The sequence below is a fragment of the Rhodamnia argentea genome, chromosome 11 (genome assembly GCF_020921035.1).
Source record: "Rhodamnia argentea isolate NSW1041297 chromosome 11, ASM2092103v1, whole genome shotgun sequence".
NCBI lineage: Eukaryota > Viridiplantae > Streptophyta > Magnoliopsida > Myrtales > Myrtaceae > Rhodamnia > Rhodamnia argentea.
The window spans coordinates 20,012,353-20,022,578 of record NC_063160.1 but is presented as its reverse complement, the minus strand read 5'-3'; the positions used below and the strand labels follow the sequence as shown (position 1 = coordinate 20,022,578).

The 10,226-nt window shown below is 43.5% G+C and overlaps 3 protein-coding genes across 10 annotated transcripts in view; 2 read left to right on the top strand and 1 right to left on the bottom strand.

Annotated features, from left to right (window-relative positions):
* The window catches only part of LOC115735585 (DNA repair protein REV1), an 870,695-nt gene that overhangs the window by 673,139 nt on the left and 187,330 nt on the right, over positions 1-10,226 (bottom strand). The window lies entirely within an intron of this gene.
* On the top strand, positions 304-4,446 carry LOC115735994. Of its 7 annotated transcripts, XM_048272930.1 has the most exons (4): positions 304-798; positions 899-948; positions 2,067-2,122; positions 2,697-4,446. In XM_048272930.1, exons 3-4 carry the CDS (start codon positions 2,075-2,077, stop codon positions 4,308-4,310), a joined length of 1,662 nt encoding a protein of 553 aa, XP_048128887.1. In that variant the 5' UTR covers positions 304-798; positions 899-948; positions 2,067-2,074; the 3' UTR covers positions 4,311-4,446. The 7 variants fall into 7 exon arrangements, with proteins under 7 accessions (XP_048128887.1, XP_030523353.1, XP_030523352.1 ...); XM_030667493.2 differs by lacking the exon at positions 2,067-2,122 and having other exon boundaries at positions 305-798; positions 2,700-4,446; XM_030667492.2 differs by lacking the exon at positions 2,067-2,122 and having other exon boundaries at positions 305-798.
* Positions 5,339-8,787, top strand: LOC115735997 (PI-PLC X domain-containing protein At5g67130-like). The gene is made up of 9 exons (XM_030667499.1): positions 5,339-5,501; positions 5,613-5,678; positions 5,841-5,963; positions 6,071-6,208; positions 7,371-7,469; positions 7,640-7,943; positions 8,042-8,265; positions 8,360-8,446; positions 8,581-8,787. Exons 1-9 carry the CDS (start codon positions 5,496-5,498, stop codon positions 8,731-8,733), a joined length of 1,200 nt encoding a protein of 399 aa, XP_030523359.1. The 5' UTR covers positions 5,339-5,495; the 3' UTR covers positions 8,734-8,787.

Below are 10,226 nucleotides of genomic sequence, written 5' to 3'. Positions count from 1 at the left end.
TTAGTCACGAGAATTGCCGATCGCTCTCTGCTGTTGCCTATGAGCTAGGGACGGACATCGCCCGATTATAGCCGAAGTCCGACGGACCGGCCCCGAGGAACGGGCGTTAGGGACGGTGTTGCCGTCTAGAACCCATCGGACAATTTTTCTTTTTACGTTTTTCCCTCCAAAGTGGGGACGGACTAGGCCTGATTTTGGTCTTTTCCCTTTTAATGGCCGTCGTTGGAAATCTATCAATTAGATATATACACTTCTCAAAGCGGATCAGTTCCCATATATGACGTCACGTCTTCAAAGGTCAAGCAAGTGGGACCCACTTTTGTGATCCCTTCTCCAAATCAAGCGGCTCCGCGGAGTCCTGACGTTCCCACAGCCCACACCTTTGATCAAAACCCGCTGGTGGGGGAGGGGGGAGTCGGTTTGACGCGCTACGCCCGCCAAAGAAACCAAGATGGCCGGATGAATCTACACGCACCTCCATAGTCGGTTCCCCCCCAGAAGCTGAATTTGCCACTGATCCAACAGTGGAAGTTCTCGTTCGAGCCCCCCCGTTCAAAAACCTCAGCTTCCCCAGAAGCAAGAAAATGAGAAACGGGGAGAATCCCTGAACCTTGTGAGCGAAAAGGAATCGAAAGAGCTTTCTTTGTGCCCAGAAGAGGAAAAACAGGGGCAATCCCTGAACCTTGTGAGCGAAAAAGGAATCGAAAGAGCCTTCTTCGTGCCCGGGTTTCCCCCGTTCCCACTCTTCTTGCCGGAAATTTGGTCTCTATCTCGAAAGATTCCGTTTTAGTGTTCTGGGTAAGTGTGATTACGTCTTGCTCGTTTAGTTCTAGTAGTTTATTTAAGTTTATGTTGTGTTTCGTATGATGGTTATGTTGGTCGGTGATTCCGATTTCAGGAGTGTTTTCCCCTTCGGAGCTGCACAGGTAATCGGGGTGTCACCATGAGGTAATTGCTTCTCTCGCCAGTTGTGTTTGGTTCAATGCAAACGATCCCTTTCGTGCTTGTTGTGGGTGTCTGAGATGTTGCCCATTGCTTTATCTTTTGGGCATATTTGGTTAATTGCTGAGAAGGTTCTTCCCATATTGAAGCAAATTAGGTTTCTTTAGTTTATCTTATTCCATATAGGATGCAGCTTGACGAACGGATGCTGAACATTTGCTTTCAATCTTTAACTAAGGACTATGGGGACCTTCTTTATATTGCTTGTCGTTGGGAGAAATGTAATGCTCTACCTGCCTTCTTAAGTGGGGAAAGGAGCTAAACCTATGCTAATTTGCTGCTGCAGTTTTTGTCGTTCAGATCCTACCTTTTGTTGCCGCTTGCTCTAAAAATGATAACACATACTTTGAGAGCAGATAAGTTTTCGGATATCGGTTTCGTGCCATGTAAAAGGTTCCCTATATCTATTCTTCCTTTTAATCTCTGACTGGAACTTGCCACTGAATGTTTTGATCATATTTCCCTAATTGACGTGGATCATTTAAATCTGACTATTACTACCAAGTAGTTGCATAACATGATGCCTCTACAAACTGAGGAAGTCTAGGATTTCTGTGGTTTGGTGAGCTGCTTTGGAGAATAGATGGCTCATTACTGCCCCCTACAGTGTCTGGTCGATTTTAATTGTAGTCTGTGTCTTTAAATTCTTGTATTTAGTCCTTTTAAAGATCTTACAATCACATTTTCCGTTGTTATGTTGATGGTGGTATCTTGACAGTTTAATGCTTTCAAGTGAATTGCCACTGTGTTTTCGTATTTGGATAGGAGATCTCTGCCCTTTTTTAGACCTAACAAGATATTTCTGATGAGTCAAGATTCCTGAGACTGTGCTCAAATCTTTTTCCCAGCTGGTTATGTTCATAAAATGTTGTCGTGTTTCCTCCAGTTTTTGTGTTGTTTATGGTACAATCTATATCCGATTGTCTATGCTGGTGTGTTATCAAGTCGTATCTGATGGGGAAAAGTGATTAATTGCAAATCCAAATAAGTCCCTTTAATCTCTGCCTGCCACTTTATTGGACCAATAGTAAGAATTAAAAGAAGCTTCAGTTTGGAAATTGCAGATGGGTAAATGAGCTTTGGCTATAAGGGTTCTGCTCACAGTAAGCATTTTTGTGAGATATGAGCTCTGATATGTATCCCACTGAAATGATTTGCTTCATCTTTTGTTATTGGTACCGTTATTTAGATTATGGAACTTTTTTTCCTAGGACTAGCTGCTTTTGTCTTAAGACTAGCTGCAGTTCCATCCACCCAATTAGCATGTAATTTCTTCTCCCGCTTGTTTCGCTAATCTGTCTGTACATTTGTATTTATACTGAAATTGATATTGTTTGAAGCAGAAAACTCGAGACATGTTATCTTAAGTCTTCCGGTGGGAAATTTGTGATCAATATAAAGTAGAAATCGTCATCAAGTTGTCTGTCACAATACTTGTCCATTCTATGGCAGCCTCTCTCGTTTGGATTAAGATTAGGGTCAGAAGATTATTAAGTTATAAGATGGGAAACTCAAAGCGCTGTGAAACTGCCTAACAATCAAGCTTCATGCTTTAAATTCTCAACAAAACCAATTTCTTCGGCACACTCCATCTTGTGAAGAGTATCTAATTGTCTAGTCTAGGTATGTTTGAATTGGAAATCAATAACATTATTTTTCTGGCTTTTGAAAATTCATATCCTTTCTGAAATTAGCAGGATAATTTGATCTTAGAAGGGGCATTGATGGCTAATCCACATTCAACGAACTCAATCGTCTCTTTCGGTTCATCGGAACAAAGGGGAACAGATATGGCAGATGCTATCCCGGCTCTGCAATCTCCTCTGGGTTGCCAAAACTGGAGTAGCTCTGACGGTCCAGTAGCTATCCTTTGGGACATCGAGAATTGCCCTGTTCCAAGTGATGTCCGTCCCGAAGATGTAGCTGGTAATATCAGAATGGCTTTGCGTGTGCATCCCATAATTAATGGAGCTGTCATGACATTCTCTGCCTATGGAGATTTCAATGCTTTCCCAAGGCGTCTAAGAGAAGGATGCCAAAGAACCGGTGTAAAGCTTGTCGATGTTCCAAATGGGAGGAAAGATGCTGCTGATAAGGCTATCTTGGTTGACATGTTCCTGTTTGCGCTAGACAATCCTCCACCATCATCTATAATGCTCATATCTGGAGATGTCGATTTTGCCCCTGCTCTCCACATACTCGGGCAACGTGGATACACCATAGTCCTCGTTATCCCTTCTGGTGTAGGTGTTTCCTCTGCTCTCTGCAATGCTGGTAAGTTTGTGTGGGACTGGCCTTGTGTAGCACGTGGGGAAGGGTTTGTTCCCCCGGCTAAGGTTATAACTGCCCCACGTGGAGGACAATGTGACATCGCAGGATACTTCATGGGGTGTCACATTACTGAATACCAGGACTGTACTAATGAGGAGGAAGCAATTGTGTACAGGGGGATTTCACATAGCTACTGCAACTCAAGGGACTATTCATTAATATCGCAGTCCTTATCCGAGTACAACAGCACAACTATTGGAATGCCTTGTTTTGCCTCAACATCAAGATCTCATAGTCTTCCAACTGGTTTGAATGAAGTTGCGGCTGGAGGACCGATTTCTTTGGCTGATCAAAATGATTCAACATTGTTTGTACAGCCAGGGGATCTGAATGGACTCAAAGGGCAGCTTGTAAAGTTGCTAGAACTTTCCGGAGGATGTTTGCCTCTGACCCGTGTGCCTGCAGAGTATCAAAAGGTTTTTGGTAGGCCTCTCTATGTGTCTGAATATGGTGTATTTAAGCTTGTGAATCTTTTCAAGAAGATGAATGATGCAATGGCCGTGGAGGGAAAAGGCCAAAAGAAGTTTGTCTATCTCCGCAACTGGAAGGCAGGACACAGTGCACCTGCTTTGGTTTTGACAAAGAAAGATAAGAAAGGAAAAGGGCCTCAGGAAGAGACCGACGCCATTGTGGGTGCCGGCTCTTCAGATGAGTTATCAGATGAAGAGCAACTGGAATGTGAAGAGAGGAGCGTCCAAGGGAAGACTAGCGCCAGAAGCGGTTCCCCATGTGACCTTGATGCTCGAAGTCTTGAGCAGTTCAAGCATGAGCTGCAAGAGATTCTAGTAAGCTATTCATGTCGCATTTTCTTGGGTTGCTTCGAGGCAATATACAAACAACGTTATAAGAAACCGCTCGATTACCAAAAGTTTGGTGTGGATGGGCTGGAGGAGCTCTTCAAGAAGTTTGGGGATGTGGTAACCTTGCATGAAGAACCTCTAAGCAAGAGGAAATTCTTGGCGGCAGCTGGATGCTAGGAGAACAAGATGCCTGTCAAAACTCTTGTAAACTACATTAGTTTTAAGTTAACCGAACCATGCTTACGATCCTGAAATTTCCTCTTTTTTCTTTTCATTCTTCCTTCTTTTTTGTCCTTGGGTGTCACCCGAAAGTTGCATAAAGGATGATGAGCTTGGACCACACCTTTTTTTCGTGCAACGTGCGTCCCCGCATGGATCGAAGTTTGCATTTTAGAACCCGCCATGCGAAGCTCTACTGTGTTGTCTCTGTGACTAATAATCTGCTAATGAAGGTTGCATTTTGATTTAGATTATGGTGAAACTCGATGTTCCTCTGGTGTGAGTTGTGTTTTGCTTCAAGAATGGAACACAGCATGTATGGAAACGACCTGCGTGGATGCGTGCCTTTGGAAATGCGATTCTGTTTTAGGTGGCATTTTTCAGGATGAGGGCAGAGGATAAGTTTACGGGCCATGTTTGTTTGGTTTGAGATGCTTGCAATGCACTCTACTCCGAGAAAGAGCACATCATCTTCAGCGATCTAAAGGGCCTTGGCGTGCAAGATATCATCTCTCTTTTAATGGAATGGTGCCCTGTTTATGCCGGTGGTATTGCGTGGCGCTTAAGGAAGAGAAAGAGCGGCTATACTGGCCACTCTGTTTTGCTCATTATAGCCGATCGAATGTGGGTTTCTCTATGTTCCCGACAAGACGTGAAAAGGACAACTTCTTGTGGTAACACCCGTAAAATATATCTCAGAATAGTTCAGGATTCGAGAAAAAAAAGGAATGTCATATTTTTTAATCTTTTATAATATGCCTATCTACATGTGTAAAATATGTCTTATAATACATCTTTCTATTGTAACTCGTTCAATGATAACTTTTATATGTTTGTAAGTCGGGACATCTCGTATAAAAGTTACAATAAAATCGGAGTCAGTAAACTTGGCATTTCTCACATAATCATCGTCGTTAGCACGTGGATCTTACGTCTCACGTGTAAAATCTACATGATTGGTGATCGGGACCACGCAAGTATTTCCCCGAAACCAACTCCACAGCTGCTGCGTCGTCTTCTTCCTATGCCTCCTCTTCTGTCACCCAACAACAAAAGCCCAAAAGTTTCACGCCACACGCAGAGGGTAAGCCTCCTCTCTCTCTTCTCCATATGCCACCGTCACAACCTTAATTGCTGATATCCATGGAGGTATGTGAAACTCTCTCTCTCTCTCTCTCTCTCTCTGAATGCATGGTCCTGTGTCTTGTTTATGTTCTTTCTGTACTCCCGACGTGACAACCATCGCATTCATTCGCGCAGGGGATCATTTCCATCGCGACCATTTTGATCACAGCTTCTCTCTTCACCATTGCAGCTGCTCTCAAGGTCCTCTCTCTCTCTCTCTCTCTCTCTCTCTCTCTCTCCACATCCTCACACACCCATATGAAAAAGAAGAAAACTTGGTTATAAGCTATCGCTTTTCAAGTATGTTGAATTCAACACTGACGTCTGCCTCCTCGAATTGGTCTGCTAACTGTTCTTCAACAGGAGGGACAAACCTGCGTCGCGAACAAATTCTGCGACTCCGGCTTGCACTGCGAGACTTGCGTCGCCGATGGAAATACACGCCCTCGATGCACTCGAATTCGACCCTCCAATCCCACTTCACCGGTTCTTCTTCTTCTTCTCTTTATTTCCATTTCCCGACTGATCCGTTTTCAGAACTTGCTCGACTTCACAGCCTCTTCTTTTTTTGTTGGCCTCGATTGTTTGCACAGGTCAATAATTTGCCATTTAACAGGTACTCATGGGTGACGACTCACAATGCATATGCAAGGATGCAAGTGAAATCAACTACTGGATCAGTCATAGTATCTCCCAGGAACCAGCAGGACACCGTCACTGATCAGCTCAATGTGGGTGATTTCGATCTCTCTTTTTACAAATAAAAAAATGTTTTTTTCTAGGAAAATGGCAGAAATTAAAATCCATTAAATGTTTTAGCCACCCAATTGAGCTTAAATCAAAGTGTTATGCGTCTGCAAGTTTCATCGAGGGAGATTGATGCTCAAATGTAAAGCTTTGAATTCGGTGAATTGTTATATGCAAAGACAAATAGTAAAGCTACAATCTTGGCATGAAAGACTGGAAATGGAATCTTGGTCTTTTCCTTTGAGAAGAGCTTTTCTGTGTTTGAATGCGTTTGTTCTGGTACTGGTGGTGGGTGGGTGTGGGACACGGTGCATGTGGAGGTCATCTTCCTAAGTTTTATAATAATACAGAACAACTCGGTTTTCCATCAAGTGCTAATATTTTATTGATGTCGTTACGGGGATGTGAATATTAGAGTATTGACCTGGGTTGTCCACTTAACTCTAGGTCCTGTATGATGTAATTGTAATTGGTTATCATATTCTTGCATGCTAGTCCTTATTGAATTCAATGTTCTTAGCATTTGATGAAGCTTCCAAACCCGAATAACAAGAGGAAAGAAGAAATCGCGGTTGTTTGCTTATCCACTTGCATGCTAAGTTCCTCTCATGCAATTAAGATATGCGGTGTATTGTGCAAACAGCAAGCAGCTTCAGAAATAAAATATTTGACTTTGTACAGTTTCTTCTCTCATTTCCATATGCAGAAGAAGGATAATTCTAATTACTTGGTAGTTGATCAATAAATGTTGACCAAATGAACAGCCTTTAGTCCTGATGAACTGTGGTTACCCTTTCACTATTTGAAGGATCAGTCTAAATGTGATCATAGCTTGGAAGTTCAAGTCGGTCGAAATTAATGACAAGTAGCATTACAGGCCTTCTAAGTCATAAGTTATTTACTTACTGTATTGGCAGCAGTAATTGCCTGGACATAGACTCCGCTTTGTCATTACTTCACTGTTGTATTTCCTAAGTCCTTACAATTGGTATGGACATGATCAGCATTTATGAGCAGATCATTTGATGATGAATCATCATTCTTTAGCTGAAATATGTTGTCTATTAGGCTTATACTGGTGTGAATTGCTAAAACTTCCGATTGTTCATGCACTTAAACATCTGCATTTTTATTTTAACCTTGCAGAATGGCATTAGGGGATTGATGCTGGATATGTATGACTTTGAAAATGATATCTGGTTATGTCACTCCTTTGGGGGACGTTGCTACAACTACACAGCCTTTGTAAGTTGAACGGACAATTCTGTTGAAAGCTCTGTACGTTGAGTTTTTAAACAATATCAATATGCACTAACTGATCATATATTCATAATTTTCGTCCAACCCTGCTTTGAGTTGTTGAGTTCTTACTCACTCTAGAAGAACAACAATAACAAAGAAATTTTATTTGCCAGCAACCAGCCATTAATGTCCTGAAAGAAGTTCAAACATTTATGGAAGCAAACCCCTCCGAGATTGTGACTATTATAATCGAAGACTATGTTTCATCGCCTAATGGACTGACCAAGGTGTTTGATGCTGCTGGCTTGAGGAAATATTGGTTTCCAGCATCTCGTATGCCTAAAAATGGTGGCAATTGGCCGATAGTGGACGATATGGTCCAAAAGAATCAGCGCCTGCTAGTTTTCACTTCAATAGCATCGAAAGAGGCTTCTGAAGGAATTGCATACCAGTGGCGATACATGGTGGAAAACCAGTGTATGTCTCCATCAACCTCTCTGTTCAGAAATCCCGTTGCACTAGGAGCTTTCGTCTTATGGGTCAATGGTTGACTATTATGTCAATAAATTCTACAGATGGTGATGGAGGGATGAAAGCCGGTTTTTGCCCAAACCGCGTGGAATCACCCTCAATGAACACAACAAGCAGATCTCTGGTTCTTGTGAACTATTTCCCAACTATGCCAGACTTAACCAAAGCTTGCAAGCACAATTCAGCCCCATTGATCAGCATGGTTAACACCTGTTATAAAGCAGCCGGCAAACGATGGCCTAACTTCATAGCAGTTGACTTCTACAAGGTTTGGCCAAGTTTTTATTCCCCAAGATACCACCTTAAGTAAAGATGAGATAAAGCATTAAACTGCCAAGTATCGTGCATGTGAAAATTTTCAGAGGAGCGATGGTGGGGGAGCCCCAGCGGCAGTAGATATGGCAAATGGTCATCTCGTCTGCGGATGTAATAGCATAACCTCTTGCAAAGTCAGTCAATGCCTTCCGAGATTTGTTTTTCAGCTTATCCTGACAGGGTTTTCCTAAATTGATGAGATAGTCAGGATGGCATATAAATGACTTGTAATTAGCTCTCTGATTACTTAATCGCTATGTGCATGCAGGCGAACATGACTTTTGGCTCATGTGACGTGCCGGAGCCTGGAATTGCCCCCATCCCGGCTGCACGCGATACTAGCTTTGCTCATTTCGGTAGTCGATCACCTCATCAGTGGTGGTGGTTTGGGACAGTGCTATTAATCCTCCCCTGGGTGTGAAGAGGAAAAAGGAAATATTTCTTTGTGCATTCTTTGATAGAGTCTTGATTGAAGAAATATGATTTGTAGGGGTCAGAAGGTCATGTTCTTCTTTGATCTAAGTGGAATTGCTTGGTTCGATTGTGGGCTTGAATGCCTTGTTGAAGCCCATTTTGCGATACCTTCGCTTTAGAACTGTTTGGGGCATAAATTTTTACTTCTTGGGCTGCGTCCCAAGACCCAAAGTTAACCAACTTGGAGAGGGGGGTGAGCCTTTCAAAGAGAATAGTAAGTTGGGGGTAGGCGAGCTAGTAGTAGTTCTGAATGAATTGTATTGATCTCAAGCGTTGGCAAGACGAACGCATAAGCATATTTATGAAAGGAGTTAGCTAGTACTGAATGGATTGTATTGATATGTGTTTCTTTGGTAGTTGATTTCACTCGCAAAGACTCTTTTTGCCATGGACAAGACAATGTCTATGCAAAGCATGAATTTGAATGAAAGCGAGATTCAAGACAGAGATGGAAATGAACGAGCTTTATAGGGATTTAACTGGGGGGTAATGATGTACCAGAGAATGAATAGCGCAGCGACGGCAAACACAATCGGAACAATCATTCTGTGTTGAACAGAGAGGTACGATGACTAGTCTCCAAGCGAACCCCAGCTGAATCGACGGCTTCTTCTCTTTGGCCAAGTTTGCATCGTTGTGTATGCAGAGATCTCATTTGGCATTTGCATGATCTCCTCAACTGGATCGCTTGTATATTTGCTCAACCCATGAAGCAGCCGCGACTCCATTGGCAGATTCAGTTGCCTGCTTATACTGAGAGATAGAGAGATATGGGGAAGAAGGAGAAGAAAAGAGAAGAGGATTGAGGCCACTCAAGCAAACTAGAATAGGGAACATGCTTATGTTCTGATCTCACGATATTCGGCTACCGGCTATGACCTCGATGTTAAGGGTGCGCATGAAATCACTTCTGTCCAAGAAATCAACTTCGGATCAGAAATTGATTTCTCTGCTTCTCCTCAAAAGTAGAAGTTAATTTTTCTACTTCTCCTCCAGATTGATTTCTGATCAGAAAAATTCGTTTGGTAACGGTTGAAAATTTCTATTTTTTAAACATTATTAACAAAATTTTCGGCGGCGATGGTCGACAGCAGCGATGGTTGGTGGCGGCGGTGGCGGTGGTCGGCGGCGGCGGTGGTTGACGGCGGCGGCGATGGTCGGCGGCCGCGGTGGTCGGCGGCCATGGCTACGATCGGCGCCGTTGGCGGCGGCAATGGTCGGCGGCCGCGACGATGGTCGGTGGTTGGCGGCGGTGGCGACGGTGGGCGCAGCGGGGGATTGGCGGTCAAGTGGTGGTGGGCGGCCGGCGGCAGCGGCGACGACGGTGGCGGCGGCGGTTACGACGGCGGTGGGCGGCAACTGCCCGCCGGCGGTGGGTGGGCAATGGCCAGCAAAGGCGAGTGTGGTCCAAGAAGTGATTCCGGAGCCGAGAAATTAAAA

What these genes read in the sequence shown, in the direction of transcription:
- LOC115735994 (XM_048272930.1), top strand. Translation starts at nt 2,075, where the DNA reads ATGAGCTTTGGCTATAAGGGTTCTGCTCACAGTAAGCATTTTTGTGAG. An exon ending in ACAGTAAGCATTTTTGTGAG is followed by an intron (nt 2,123 to 2,696) that starts ATATGAGCTCTG and finishes TTCTGAAATTAG; the next exon opens with CAGGATAATTTGATCTTAGA.
- LOC115735997 (XM_030667499.1), top strand. An exon ending in ATACATGGTGGAAAACCAGT is followed by an intron (nt 7,944 to 8,041) that starts GTATGTCTCCAT and finishes TAAATTCTACAG; the next exon opens with ATGGTGATGGAGGGATGAAA. An exon ending in TAGCAGTTGACTTCTACAAG is followed by an intron (nt 8,266 to 8,359) that starts GTTTGGCCAAGT and finishes GAAAATTTTCAG; the next exon opens with AGGAGCGATGGTGGGGGAGC.